Genomic DNA, 15,318 nt, shown 5'->3' with positions numbered 1-15,318 from the left:
GGTGTGAGCGCTAGGAAAATAAGGACAGCGAGTACCTGCCCCTGACGTGTCTACTGGGGGTCTGATGATGCTCAGGTAGGAGCCCACTGCTGAGCTTTTCCATCTTCAGGAATAAGGGAGAAATTATTCCTTTACGATACATGTGGGGAGAAGGGAGATGGAAGGAACGTGACAATACAATAGGAAAGAGGAAATGAGATTTTTCCCCTTCCATAGAGCCTACAATCCATTCCAGAATCAGGTGGTGTTATGGGGAAGAGACAGGCAACCCCAGCCACAAAGGCCCTGCATACACAGGAACGCTCCCTTCCAGCTCTCTGCAATTCTCTGTGAAACCATTCTAAGAAATGCAGAGCTGATTTTTATTTCAGAAAAATCAACATTTACTCCAGTTTCACCATCTCACTACCCAAGGTCTCAGGAGAGCTTTCCAGTCCAAAGGAACTTACCAATGAACACCATCAAGCAGAGCTGCCAGGGATGGGCAGGGAGGGGTGACAAGAGGTCAGGTAGAGACTCCAAGGCAGAAGAGAGGGTTTCAAAAGAACAAGTATGATTTCTTCCAAATAAAAATACACTTTTCTCTCCTTCTCTGGAACATGTGTTCTTGTTTGCCACAGCTTTAAGATTAAGGCCATTTAATCCCCTGCTATCATCCCCTTCCTACAATGCTACCTCAGGCCCCATTCGGCCTCTTCTCTGCTTTGACAAGTCACATACACAGGCCAGGATCCTTTCTCAAGTGCAGAGCTGTTACAATGTCTCCTGAAGCTGCAGCCTGGAACAGAAACACTGCTTCAACCCTTAGGCGCTGATAGTCAACACAGGCTTCCTTCCAGGCTACCGCAATAAAGCGAATCGCCTGAGTTTCTTGGCTTCCCAGTACCTATGAAAGCTATGCTTACAATACATATGGTCTATTTAGAGTGTAATAGTACAACAAAAAGTCTGGAATTCTGTGAGAATTTCCAAACTGTGACAGAGAGAAATGAAGTGAGCATGTGCTGAGGGAAGAATGGTGCCAACAAGACTTGCACCCCTGACTTGCGGAAAAAGAAAAAGACATTCCCTTCAAAGCACAACAAAATGAGGTTTGTCTGCATCCTTGATCTCAGACACGCCTCAGTCCCTGCCGCTCCTTTCCTTGCCAGGACTAGATTAAGGAACAAGAGTAGCAGGTTGTGAGCAGAAAGTCACATATGTAAAACGCTCGCACTTGGTTTCTCCCTGTCTGGAACATGGAAAAGTGAAGAAAAGAAAGACTCAAGAAAAGAAAGAGTCCAAAAGACTGATGGAGCCGGGCTCCACAGCCTCCGCTACCCTGAGAACAGAACGAGAGGGCGCTCAGCACCGCCAGTTGCTCTCATCACGATCAAAACGGAAGGTCCTGGATCGAGAGAAGAAAAAACGTAGGACAACTTTTGAAACCATAAAAAAGTGTAATGGAGGTGGTGGTGGAGGTCAGACTTGCTGGTCTGATAGAGATGGGTGGAACCCCCAAAGTTGTGGTCCTCAGGAGCAACCTGTATCTGCTTTCAGGGAAACAACAGCCAGACCTATAAAGTGCTAACAGCAGAGAAGAACCCACCCTTCAGTACAATCAATCATAAGGCACCAAGCGGGCATCGTCTGCCCCAAACAACACTGGACAGGCAGGAAGAAGCGAGAAAGGATGAATGGAAATGGTCAACACAGGAAACTGAGAAGGTGCTTCAACATGGAGGGAACTGCTACCAAGAATATGACAAAGCACAAGGTGTGGAAATTGTTGACTGTTTGCTCTGTAAACTTTTGACCCAAATTATTATTAAAAGTAAAGGGAAAGAGGCAGGGTTTAAGATTACAGTAGGAACCATCTGGGGGCTTCCACAATTGGGGTGATCGACTTCCATATTCTCAGTTCAGTCCTATGAAAACTTTCATTATTATTTCTTTAGACACCCCCCTCCATTACTCATTTTGTTATCTAATTGTCTATCTGAAAAATAATAGTAGGGAGATAAGTAGAAAGACGTCAGCTTATCAGCTATTTTAGCAAGGTCACAAGTCAAAAATGCATACCCTTGCCCTTTGTGAAGCAAAACCCATCCCTGGGCAAGTCAGAGTACTTCTTATTCCACCCAGTGAAGACGAATCATAGGAAGGACTCAAGGGTCTCGGGCTGGGTAGCAGGTCAGCTGGAAAGGCAGCAAGATGTACCGATCACTTCTAAGGGGCACGTTCCATCTGGCCCAGCCCAGAGGCTTCAGCTCCCATGCGGCAAACAAAATTGATTTCATTACGTATGCATTAGCAGAGGATTTAGCTGCACAAGCAGGGATCATTTTGTCGGCATTAACTCCGTCAAATGCTGGTCGACATACTCCCAGAAAGAACTGCGGGACAAAGCAGAGAACCGCTGCTGTCAACTGCCCACAGTCACCTGTTGTGCAAGTCACGTGCACTCTAAAATGAATGACGAAATGTGAGAGCAGAGCCTAAAAAGATAAAACTCTAAATGAAAAGAAATCATTCCATACTAAAACAATTTTGCTTATGTTTAAAAAAAGTTAGAGAAGCAGCCAGAGAATTTTGGGAGAAAGACTAACTGACCCGAAGCACTTTGAGAAAAGAATGGACCCTGAAACTGGCTGAAGCGCTGGTTAGAATTTAATAGATTTAAAAACGATGTTGTCTTCAGCCATAGCCTTAACTTGGCAGGCCTGAGGCCTGGGACTCGGACGGGACAGGAAAAAGAAGTGACACAACAGCCCCACTGTCCCAAATGCACTCCGTCAATGACTGTGGAGGGATGCAGGAAGGATTAAGAGGGCATATTAATGCTCAATGTGATCAGTTCTGGTAGAAACTTACCACGGGTAAGATTTACTCAGAGTATAAATGGAATAAAAAACATGTTTTGGCATGGCGAGATCTATTTGACTTTATTTATATGATGCCAAGAAGTTGTCGATCCATATGTGGTTAGTTAGAGGTAGAAGGATAGGCATTTTGATTGTCCTTAAAACAAAAACACAATTTCCTGCGTTTGCTTGCAACTGAACTTTGCGGCCTGGACCAGTGCAATCAACGGAGCTACTCTAGTCACAGTGCACAGCAAAGCTAGCTAAACATTCATTGTTTTATTCTGCTTCATGACGCTTTCACATTACATTTTACACCAAATAAAAGATCTGTAATCTGAATTAAAAAAATAAACCATAGAAATGCATCATTTTGACCAGCAAAATTTTACTAAACAATATCAGCAAATTTCAGAAGAATTTGTCTTTCAATCTCATAGTTTTTTTAATTTCAGTAAACACAATAATTTATAGATTGACGTGGTTTCTTTTAATCTGACAGAAAAATAATATAAACATAATTTCTGAATCGAGAAAATGAGGTACAGGCAGTGAGAGCTTCTCACTGCTGTAATACTTCATTCTTAAAGTAAATACAGTACCGATCATCATTTTGATCCCAGTGACTAAAAACTTAAAATGTAATTTATTAATCACCTTTGAAGACTGAAACCAAAACAACCCTTCAACAACATTGCTGATGATACAGGTCAAGTCTCATACATTAATCGCAATGCAAAGTTTTGCCCAAATTGAGAGTGGCTCTCTCAGTTACCAAGTTTTATCTCTTTGTTGGGTTTGAATCTGCCATAACAACCAAGGACAGGATTACATATAAACAGAAGTATGTAGCACTTGGTGAAATTGAATATGGGAGATCAAGCATTTTTAAAGTCAGTATAATTCCTGTTGCAACACAAGTTCTGGTGCATAATTCACAATGACCTAAAACCTTTACAGCAACAAATTTATATTAAAAAAATATACAATCACCCTTATTTGTTATATAACTGTAGATAGCACAACCATTTAAATCTTTTATTAGCTTAGAAAAGTACAACTTTTCCCTGAAAAACTTTATAAGAATGTTCATACTGCAGTCACAGCTGTCCTGAACAAACTTTCAGAAACAGTCGTGCCTACATTTTGTTACTTCTGTATGTGAACATAGTAAATATGGTGACTATATATATTATATATATATATATTTTTTTACAAGCAACCAGAAAGGACCTGAATCCAATTAGCGAGTTTTTATACTGGTTTTTAGTCATAGAACATCCATTCTATTGGTGAAACCGTTGAGAGGGAAGAAACTGCCAAACTTGCCAAACTCTTTAGTTCAATAGGACTTTGATCCCTCCTGAAACAACTGTATACAGACTTTGCTTTATGGCATTCCACTCTTACCATTTAAAACAAACATCATAAATATAGAGGAGGTGCAGAAGTAACTTCATTTGTTTTTAAACATTCAAGTGTAATGCTTCTGTAAAAGATTAAAACAGGATAGTTCAACTTTTATCAGATGTGTCAATTTCCATTTGTTCCTAACCCACCATTAGCACATAGGTTCACTGGGCTGCTGAACAGCCCAGCTGGTCAAAAGACAGAGATGATGTACCAGTGGAAAAGAAGAACATGGTTACCACATCCACAAGATCTGATACTCATTTGTGCATCCCTGAAGGAAGAATGGCCACTTTCTTCACTAAATTGCTCTACACTAAAGCAGCATTGTTTATGAAGAGTTAACTTCTCATCCAGAAGAATCACCACAAGAGTTAACCATTTAAAAACCATACCAAATCCACATACCCGTGAACCTTAAAAATCTGAATGTGTAGACACATTCATAGTTTTAACCAAGAATTATACTGGAATGAACTAAAGACATCGTTTAAAGTAATTTTAAGTATACTCTTATTTGTTATTACAATTGTACATAGATAATTTTAAATTGCTGTGGACATAATTAATCGATAATATCTCATAATGCAAACTACTACAGTGATCCAGAATCAGATTCTGGCTACAGAGGGAGCTTAATTATTAAGCAAGACCTTCCTAAAAAAGCTTCAGTATTTTTGATTGGTAAGAAAAAAAAATGAACAACAACAAAAAAACATCTCTCATTGAAATAACACTGAAGTTTGAGCTCAAGCCCCCTCCCTTGTGCTCAATGTAATGAACCCTTCAGAGGACAATGAGAAAACATCTAGTCACATTAATGAGTTACAATCATCTTCAAGAAAACTCTATGGGGAGCTCTGGTGTTACAGTCGTGTATCTTGGATCCAACCTGGGGATGAAATCCGCAAAGTGTTTAGATGCACCAGTACCAAAAACATCAAGAACTTTTCTGTTCATGACAGCAAATCTGTAAAACAGAAGACACAGTGGACAGCTAATGAAAAATTTAAAAATTAAAAAAATTTAAAATGACTGGCGTATTTTATACAAAGGGAAGAGGGTGGACACAGTGTAAGACCTAAAGTCAATTACTGCTGCAATAGTCATACAGACACTCTCTCAGATTCACTGGTTCCACATTGTATTCAATGATATAATGCCCAGTACAAACACCCCAGAGGTCCGCATCATTATTTTAAGCAGTTTTAAAGTTCTTTCAACCAGAATATGTCAAACAGAAATTAAGTTCATTGCATATAATTTTTATGAAGAATGAAATCACAGGACGCTAACTACATAAACGAGCTAGCAATTACTACTGGGTGAAACCTTGGGAGACTGAGATCCCAAGGATTTGACAAAAATGGATTATTTAAGTTCTAAGTTTTTTGAAAATATATAAGATAAAGAAAGCATTTAATGTCTCCCATAATTGGCATCATAATGGGTCAAAAATAAGTATGTAAATATCTGATGATTAAAACATAAACTAGCCAGAGATTTTCAATTAGGTTCAAATTAGTTACACTTATAATGCTAAGTATAACTAATTAGCATTTAATAAAATGAATATCAATTTAGAATACTTCCCTATAATAATAAAATATTACTGGGAACATAATACTGCTGACTAAAATAAGACCCAATTTTATTAAGTTGGCCATATTTGATTTTTTTCTCAGTATCTATTTTACCACTAAAAGAATAGTCCTGTAATTAAACCAAAAAGATTCACGAGATGTTTTCTTGCCTATGATTGGTTAGAATGCCTCAATTGAAAGCAATCATTCAAAATGGCACAAGTGCACCAAGGTTTACTGCAGCATTATTCACAACAGCTAGAAGGTATAAACAACCCAAGTACCCATTCAACAGATTAATGGACCAACGAAATGTAGAACCGTTATAATGGGATACTACTCTGCCACAAAGAAAAACGAAGTACTGGGGCACCCCTTACATGGGTGAACCTTGGAAACATGTTAAGTGAAACAGACCAGACGCCGGAGGACAAATATTAAATGAGCCCACTTATATTTGTGAAATAGGTATACCCATCAAAACGAAAGAAGATGTACGGACAACAAGGGGTATGGGAGAATGAGAATGGTGGGAGGAAATCCTCATATTGTCTATTTAAAAGTGGTTATTTGTACTTTATTTGAACTATTCCCCATAAGGATTTAAAAAGAAGGACATATACATCACCTACAACAAAAACATCTAAATCACTTACTTGCCCTTGGTGAGCCTTAAAAGGAATTTCCAGTATGATGGTCGCAAAGTCTGAACTTCCATGACAGCCTAAGAGAGGAACATTGAACCGCAGACTTTAGTAAATGGCATTATCATCGATCTTAAGGGCCATTGAGTTGTTCTATCTGTATTTTTATTAACCATTGTGTTTTTAAATGAAAATTACTGCAATAATAATAAATGCATGTTATATTATGTTTAAGTCTATAACTATCAAGAATCATTGTAAATATACTTTCAAATGGAAATGTGGCTTTAAAATAATAGCTGAGTTAATAAATCCAAGCAAATGCCAACCAGCTGATTCGGGCTCATAGTAACCATGCAGAGCTAGAGTGGAACTACCTCACAGGGTTCGGAGGCTGTCAATCTTTATGAAGCAGATACTTTTCTCTCAGTTCCATGGAGAAGCTGGTGGTTATGAACTGCTGACCTCATGATTGACAGTGACCCACTATACCACCAGGGTTCCTAATTGAGTTCAGAGTCATTACAATAAGGACACATTTACTGAGTGCCCATAGAATAGCAGACACTTTATTAGTTATAAAAAAATATCAACCTGGCAGTATGACTGTGAGAAAGAACAAATTTTCCAACAGCCCTAAAATCATTAACATTCACTAATGATGATTACAGAATTTAAAAAAGACCAGACAATGCTTCTGCTAAGTTAGATTCCATCCCCAGTCCCCCAATACCCTGATCAAAATTGAGGAACTGAAATTATTCTTATATGCACATACTATCCCTCCCACCGCCCCAACCCCTGGAAGAAGACTGGGGCATGCTACCTCAGGCCCTGGAACAACAATTTACATAGAAATTACACTCTATTTAAACCTAGAGAGCAGAATGTTCATAAAACAGAACGTGACCTATTAACTTAACATGTTCACTGATGTGAAACTTGCGAGTATATTGCTTTTAAAAAAGCAGCAATGGTATAAAATGTAAGAAACAGAAATGTTTCCAGACATGTATTCTTCTTCTGGCATTGGTTGAATGTACAATAAAAATAAAGAACGCTTCAGCTCACTCTAAAAGCTCCACTTACTGCCTGGAAGCAAATGGCGGTCGAGACGGAATAGATGACGGTGTCGGCATGAGGGACATAGGGCACCTTGCCTGCTTCAATGCCTTTGAAGTACATTGTCTGCAAAACAGATACAATGCCAGGCTTATAAATAAAACGTTCAGTAATATAAACACTATAGTCAAGTAATGTGTTCCCATCCTAATAGAGTTAATCCTAAATATAGCTAAATAATGTTTCCGCCCAAATCCTAAACAATCCTTTTGCGCTCCCATCATGTCACATTGAATGCCATGGAAGCATTCAATGTCAGCCCGTGCCCTTCCCTTACTTCCTTGCTCCTCACACCAGCTGAAAGCAGTAACACAACTCAGTGAAATCCCATAGCACCTTTTCTACTTCTGTGTGCTCTTTTTCCCCAGTGCCTCTTTGTACAACATTTAAAGTCCTCCATTCCTCATGAGGACTATTCATCCGACACTTAATAAGGCAAACTATGCCAGACAATGTGTTTATAGTTGGAGACTTAAAAAATGAGCAACGCATCGGTAATGTGTAAGACCAACCATCAGCACACTCCGATAAGGACGATAAGAGTGGGGGAGGGGTGGTGTGTATTTATATTGTATTTCTTAACCTCAGTCCAGGTGAATGAATATGATGTTTACTAATAGTGTTCCATTTGATTTGTATAGAACTTCAGTGGCATATGAGGGTGTATCAAAAAAAAAAAAAGAAACAGAAAAAAGCTCTGCTAGGGGGAGCTTTCATGGTATGCATTTTTCCCACTAGTAGAGCATCCAGCAACTCGCTCCGAGTTTGTGCACCGAGTATAGACTGGGAAGGTTCTCTTTCATCACAATGAATTTTTTGATAAAAGCAATTTCACGCGAACTTTGGCTTTTTTGTTTTATTTTTTAATTTATTGATTGATTTTGGATTTTCTTTTTTTTAATCATTTTATCTTATCACAATGCATACATATATAAATTGTGTAAAGCACATTTGTACATTCCTTGCCCTCATCATTCTCAAAACATTTGCTGTCCACCTAAGCCCCTGGCATCAGCTCATTTTCCCCCTCCCTCCCAGCTCCCCCTCCCTCCCTCATGAACACTTGATAAGTTATAAATTATTATTTTGTCATATCTTAAACTGTCCAACATCTCCCTTCAACCACTTTACTTCTGTCCACCCCCCAGGGAGGAGGTTATAATTAGATCCTTGTAATAGGTTCCCCTTTTCCACCCAAACCTCCCTCCATTGCCACTCTCAGCACTGGTTCTGAAGGAATCATCTGTCCTGGATTCCCTGTGTTTCCAATTCCTATCTGTACCAGTGTATATCCTCTGTTCTAGCCAGATTTGGGATTATGATCGTGGGGGGTAGGGGGGAAGCATTTAAGAATATTGCAAAGTTGTATGTTTCATTGTTACTACACTGCACCCTGACTGGCTGGCTCACCCCCCCCCCCCAAGATCCTTCCATAAGGGGATGTCCAGTTGCCTACAGATGGGCTTTGGGTCCCCAGTCTACACTCCACCTCATTCAGAATGATATGATTTTTTATTCTTTGATGCCTGATACCTGATCCCTTTGACACCTCGTGATCACACAGGGCTTGTGTGCTTCTTCCAAGTGGGCTTTGTTGCTTCTGAGCTAGATGGCCGCTTGTTTACTTTCAAGTCTTTAAGACCCTAGACACTATATCTTTTGATAGCCGGGCTCCATCAGCTTCCTTCACCACATCTGCTTCTGCACCCGCTTAGCCTTCAGCAATTGTGCCGGGAAGGTGGGCATCATGGAATGCCAGTTTAATAGAACAAAGTATTATTGGATTGAGGGAGTACTTGAGTGGAGGCCCAATGTCCATCTGCTACCTTAATACCAAACCTTATCATTAGCTTTCTGATGTGCTTGTTTTGTTTTCTTTTGTTGCTTGGTTTTGCTCTGTCTTGTTTATGTGCATGTTATTATCTCCACAGATCTGGCTAAATAAGACAGGCTGGATGAACAACCTGGAGGAGAGAACAACAGGACCGACAGTTCCTGGGGGGACACGGGAGACGGGGAGGTGGGGGGAAAGGAAGCTGTGTTAACAAGCTCAGGGACAAGGGAACAAGTGGTCCAAATCAGTGGTGAGGAGAGTGTAGGAGGCCTGGTAGGGCGCCATCAAGGGTAATGTAATCAAGAGGAATTACCGAAATCCAAATGAAGGCTGAGCACGATAGTGGGATAAGAGGAAAGTCAAAGGAAATAGAGGAAAGATCTGGGAGACAAAGGGTATTTATAGAGGTCTAAATAAAGGTATTTACATATGTAAATATGTTTATATATGAGAATGGGGAAATAGATCTATGTGCGAACCTTGTTTTTTTGTGATGGCTGATTTAAAAAACAGTGTCCGGCTATGAAATTTTGTTTCCTGTTCAGGAAAAAGGCTGCAGAAACTTGTGAATATTGAACACAGCTTACAAGGGCAGCACTACGGGAAAAACGCAAGTGTATAAGTGGCTTTCTCGTTTCAAAAAATGGTGAAATGTCAGTTGATGACAAACCTCATTCTGGACGTCTGTCAACTTCCCGAACGGATGAAAATGTCGACAAAATTCATGCACTTGTGCTCAAAGACAGACAATGGAGCACTGAAGAGAAGGGGAAGTTATTTGGACTATCTTGAAGCTCGGTTCAGTGAATTTTAAAGGAAGATTTAGGAATAAGAAGGGTTGCTGGGAAATGTGTGCCTCGGGTCCTGACTGAATAGAAAAAAGAACACTGAGTGGAAAATGCCCTGCTTTGAAAGAACAGCTCCAAAGTGACCCAGACTTTTTCCCAAGGTCATTATTGACGATGAGACAGGGTGTTATTCTTACAACCTTGAATGCAAACATCAATCAAGCCAGTGGAAGACGCCATCGTCATGTTGTACCCAAAAAAGCTTGTGAAGTGAAATCAAAAATCAAGATGATGCTCATTTGTTTATTTGATGTGAGGGGAATAGTGCATTTGGAGTTGGTCACACCAGGTCAGACTGTTAATTAAGTTTACTATTTAGAAGGTCATAAAAGATACTGTAACTGTGTGTGTGACCAAAAAGGCCTGATGATTTGTGTCAGATGGGGGAATGGTTTTACCACCATGAGAATACACCAGCTTACATAGCCATCTCAGTGCGCCTGTTTCTGGCAAAGAACAGCATGCCTGTCTTGCCCCATGCACCTTACGCACATGACCTCACTCTGTAAGATTTCTTTTGTTTTCACAAATGCAAGGGGACATGAAAGACAGCAATATGACTTGAAAGAAGTGAAGGAAAAATACGAGGGAGGTGCTGTTAGCCATCCAAGAAGATGGCAGATGGTTACAATGGAATTGCAAAAAAAAGAGGAAATAGATCTATGTGCATATATTTATAGGTTAAGTATTAAGGTAGCAGAAGGACATAGGACCTCCACTCAAGTACTCCCTCAATTCAAGAATGCTTAAATTGGCATTCTATGATGCTCACTTTCTCGACACAACCGCCGAAGACAAAGCGGCTGAAGAAGCAAACCAACAAGGCCCACATGGAAGAAGCACACTAGCCTATGCTATCATGAAGTGCCAAAGGGATCGGTTATCAGGCATCAAAGAACAAAAAAATCATATCATTGTGTGCTCACCTCCATGATAAGATCGCTTGGGTACATAAGCCAATGTGGTGAAGAAAGCTGATGGTGTCTGGCTATCAAAAGATATAGAGTCTGGGGTCTTAAAGGCTTGAAGGTAAACAAGCAGCCATCTAGCTCAGAAGCAACAAAGTCCACATGGAAGAAACACACCAGCCCATCGATCATGAGGTGTCAAAGGGATCAGGTATAAGGCATCATCAGAACAAAAAAATCTTACCATAGTGAGTGAGGGGGGTGGGGGGAGGGCATGCGGAATGGAGACCCAAAGCCCATTTGTAGGCCACTGGATATGCGCTTACAGAAGGGACTTGGGCAGGAGACGAGCCAGTCAGGGTGTGATGTAGCAACAATGAAAAATACAACTTTCCTCTAGTTCCTAAATGCTACCTCCCCCCCCCCACACACACACACTATCATGATCTGAATTCTACCTTGCAAGTCTGGCTAGACCAGAGGATGTACACTAGTACAGATAGGAACTGGAAACACAGGGACTCCAAGGCGGATGGTCCCTTCAGGACCAGTGGTGTGAGTGGTGACACTAGGAGGGTAGAGGGAAGGTGAGTTTGAAAGGGGGAACCGATTATAAGGATCTACATTTGGCTTCCTCCCTGGGAGACAGACAACAGAAAAGTGGGTGAAGGGAGACGTGGGGCAGGTCAAGATATGACAAAATAATAATTTATAAATTATCAAAGGTTCATGAGGAAGTGGGGAGAGGGAAGGGAGGGGGAAACATGAGGACCTGATGCCAGGGACTTAAGTGGAGAGCAAATGTTTTGAGAATAATGAGGGCAATGAATGTACAGATGTGCTTTACACAATTGATGTATGTATGGATTGTGATAAGAGTTGTATGAGCCCCTAGTAAAACAATTTTAAAAAAAGAATGCAATCATAGATCTGACAAATGTATTGAGTGTGATGGTGAGTACTTTGAAGGTGATAAGGTTGTTTTGAAAAAAAATCCAGTGTTGAGGAGGCACCCCTCAGATATAAGGAAATAATGAGGTGAATACATTACATATGGAAAAGTAAATATGTGTAAAGTAGTGTGCTACTTGGGGTGCATAAGAACTATCAAATATGAACAAAGTTAAAATCTACTTAGGAAATAGGATAAACAATGACACACAGGATATTACTTTAAAAATAATATGAGTACATTATGAGGTACAGATATGCTACAGTGGATTTACGTTGCAGAAAATATAATTCAGATGTGCTAGAATGACAACCAAAAAATGTGATGTGAGCCAGGTATAATAAAATAATTGTGTTCCTAGTTATTTCATATAATTGATTTACTAATACGGATTCTAAGCCAATGAATGGCAAAGATCATGTTATACTTCTTTTATACATTTATCAGCAAATAGCACAATAATGGGAATGTGATAATGAATTATGCTGTGACTCATAAATTCTTAGAAAACTTAACTTTATAGCTGACTATATTATAATATTCATTATAAAAGGTCATTTTAATGTAAAATTCACGTCAATTACAGAAAAGTGATGGTCTATTAAACCACAATCATTAATTCACTAAAGGAGGTGGTATTCTTAAGTTTCTACCCTGATCTAAAAGATCATCTCCTGACTGTGATTAACTGTTCTCCTCAGCTTCCGAGTCTTGGCTCCTTCTAGTCAATTCTCCATACAAGAGCCAGAACGGTCGTCTTCATATGATCATTTCCATGCCTCAAATTCTGCAATGGTTTCCCATTACACCGAGAACAAAAACAAACTAGTTACCCCAAGCCTTCAAAATCCATTCTCCCTTTCTCTCTCTTTCTCTCTCTCTCTCTCCTACAAGCTCACGCATGTGCTCACACAAACATACTTAATTAGATAAAACAAATAAGCAATTCTGTCTCATAAAGGACTAATATTTTCAGTGTGAGACTTTTAAAAAATCAAGTTAAATAAAACCTAAAATATTCATCTTGAATTGGAAATGTAAATATACTCCTGATATATTCTCTTCTCTCTCTTAAAACGGGGGTAACAAAATAACTCCTAAGGAAAAGTTCTTATTTTTCAAATAATTACAGCTGATAAGGACAAAAGAAAAAACAATAATAGTATCACCATTTTGTAAACCCTAATGAGATCAGGGGGCTTGGTGGGACAACTGCGTCACTAACTGCAAAGGTTTGGTTCACACACACCAGTTGATCTGTGGAAGAGAGAGGAAGTGATCTGCCCCGTAAAGATTTACAGCCTCAGGAACCCTATGGAGCTTCACTGTGGGTGTGAATCTATTTGATGGTAATAGGTGGTGTAATGAGCTAACCAGTTAAAACAATCACTCATGGCAGCTATAAAAGATTATGTGAAAAACTAATGGGGAATCTCATGCCGGCTTTTCCAGCACCCGAGTGCACAGAACAATCTTAATATCACCAAGAAAGCAACAGGGAGACATTCAAGCACTGGGCTACTTTCCCAAAGTCGGGGCTTCAAACCCACCACCCTCTGCCCTTGGGGGCAGTTCTGCTGTTAGGCGTTGCGGAGTGGGCTCTGTGACATCTTCATAACTTATGTTTGAGTTCACTCTCACAGCCCCATGCCAATCCACCTCCCTGAGGGCCTCACTTTTTCACTGATGGTCTACTTTACCAAGCATAATGTCCTTTTCTAGAGACTGGTCTCGTGAGCAGTGCTTCTCCACCGTCCTCACGCCATGACCCTTTCAGAGAGTTCCTCACGGTGTGGTGACCCCCAACCATAAAGCTGTTTGCGTTGCTACTTCATCACTGTCAGTTTGCTACTGTGATGAATCGGGCGACCCCTGTTCTTGAAGGATCCTTGGTGATGTAATGGGCTATACACTGAACTGCTAGCTACAAGTCAGTGGTTCAAACCCACCAGCAGCTCCACAGCAGAAAACGGACACTGTCTACATCTGTAAATAGCTAACAATGAAGCTGTATATTCCTACAAATATTTAGTAATGGGAATTTAGTTTAGAGAAAAGATACATATTTAAGAAATGTGTTAACCACCACAAATGAGGGTGAAATTAGCAAAACCCAGAACCTGGTGAAAGGACATTAATGTAATTAATGCCACAGCTCTTGCGTAAATACACGAAGGGGAAAGGAGTTACCAGCCAGTTTCAGGAGACTTCTGTTTGCATGCCATCTGACTAAGATATCTGTGAGCCCGTCAACGCTATCTACTTCTAACTGGACATATACTCACATGAAGAGACTGCCAATGTAAAAAGTTTTTGGTAAGGATATATCCCTTATATTTTGGAGGTATTGTTGGTTTGATTGTAAAGATTCTTTATCATTTACCCTTAAACCTTTAAGTCCTCATCTTGAGTTGTTTACAAATGAGAGTCCACAATGTCTATAATTTTCTTTAAAATAACTCAGTACCAAGGAACAATATATGCTAAATGCTAATAGTCACTGAAGCTGGGTAATGGGTGAATGACAGTTAATTAAACTATACTTCTTACACACATTTCTATACAAGTTTAAAAATCCACACACACACAAAAGGAATTGATTGTTTAAAATATTTTCATAGGATTAGAATTCATTTCTGTAATCAGGATATATTATTTACTAATACAGACAGCAGCTATAGAAAAGCTCTCTGAAAGACCTGTACTTCGACTTTTTTGCTTACCTCCACCAATTTAGAAGCTAAGTACATGGAAATTGTTGTGCTCTTATAAAACATCATTGATATACCAGCCAGAAATCCTGAAAAAACAAATTATGCAAAAACTGATCAGATCTCAAAGTATTTCCTTGATTTTAAATAATCTATGTCACTTTAAACATGAAAAAATTAATTTTACCATTCTCTCTCATTAAAGTATGTGTACGTGATACACCTGATAGTGTTAAAAGGGGTGAGCTCATATTATCACCTTTTAAATTAAATTATCCTTTGGCATTAACAAGCAGCATATTTCACATACATAACAAGAAACTTAATATTTTAAGTTAAATTTTAAAATAGCAATGGCCTCCCTTCGTGGTCACCAAAAAAAAAAAAAAAGCAATGGCCTTATAAAGTATAATGATATTTTAAGATAATTGTTTAAAGTTATTGGTATCATTTGTTTGAAATA

General features: G+C 39.4%; 1 protein-coding gene across 1 annotated transcript in view; it reads right to left on the bottom strand.

Moving 5' to 3' along the window:
* Window positions 1–3,466: 3,466 nt before the first annotated feature.
* The window catches only part of TMEM135 (transmembrane protein 135), a 241,999-nt gene continuing 230,147 nt past the window's right edge, over window positions 3,467–15,318 (bottom strand). The window contains exons 12-15 of the mRNA XM_075546429.1: window positions 14,868–14,944; window positions 7,570–7,668; window positions 6,493–6,560; window positions 3,467–5,223 (exon numbers count right to left, since the gene is read on the bottom strand). Of these exons, the coding sequence (XP_075402544.1) occupies window positions 5,091–5,223; window positions 6,493–6,560; window positions 7,570–7,668; window positions 14,868–14,944 (377 nt within the window). The 3' untranslated portion in view covers window positions 3,467–5,090. The remainder of the gene's footprint in view (window positions 5,224–6,492; window positions 6,561–7,569; window positions 7,669–14,867; window positions 14,945–15,318) is intronic.

This window comes from Tenrec ecaudatus, chromosome 4, assembly GCF_050624435.1.
Source record: "Tenrec ecaudatus isolate mTenEca1 chromosome 4, mTenEca1.hap1, whole genome shotgun sequence".
Taxonomy (NCBI): Eukaryota; Metazoa; Chordata; class Mammalia; order Afrosoricida; family Tenrecidae; genus Tenrec; species Tenrec ecaudatus.
Note: the sequence above shows the minus strand (reverse complement) of the source record. Positions and strands in the feature narration are given on the sequence as shown.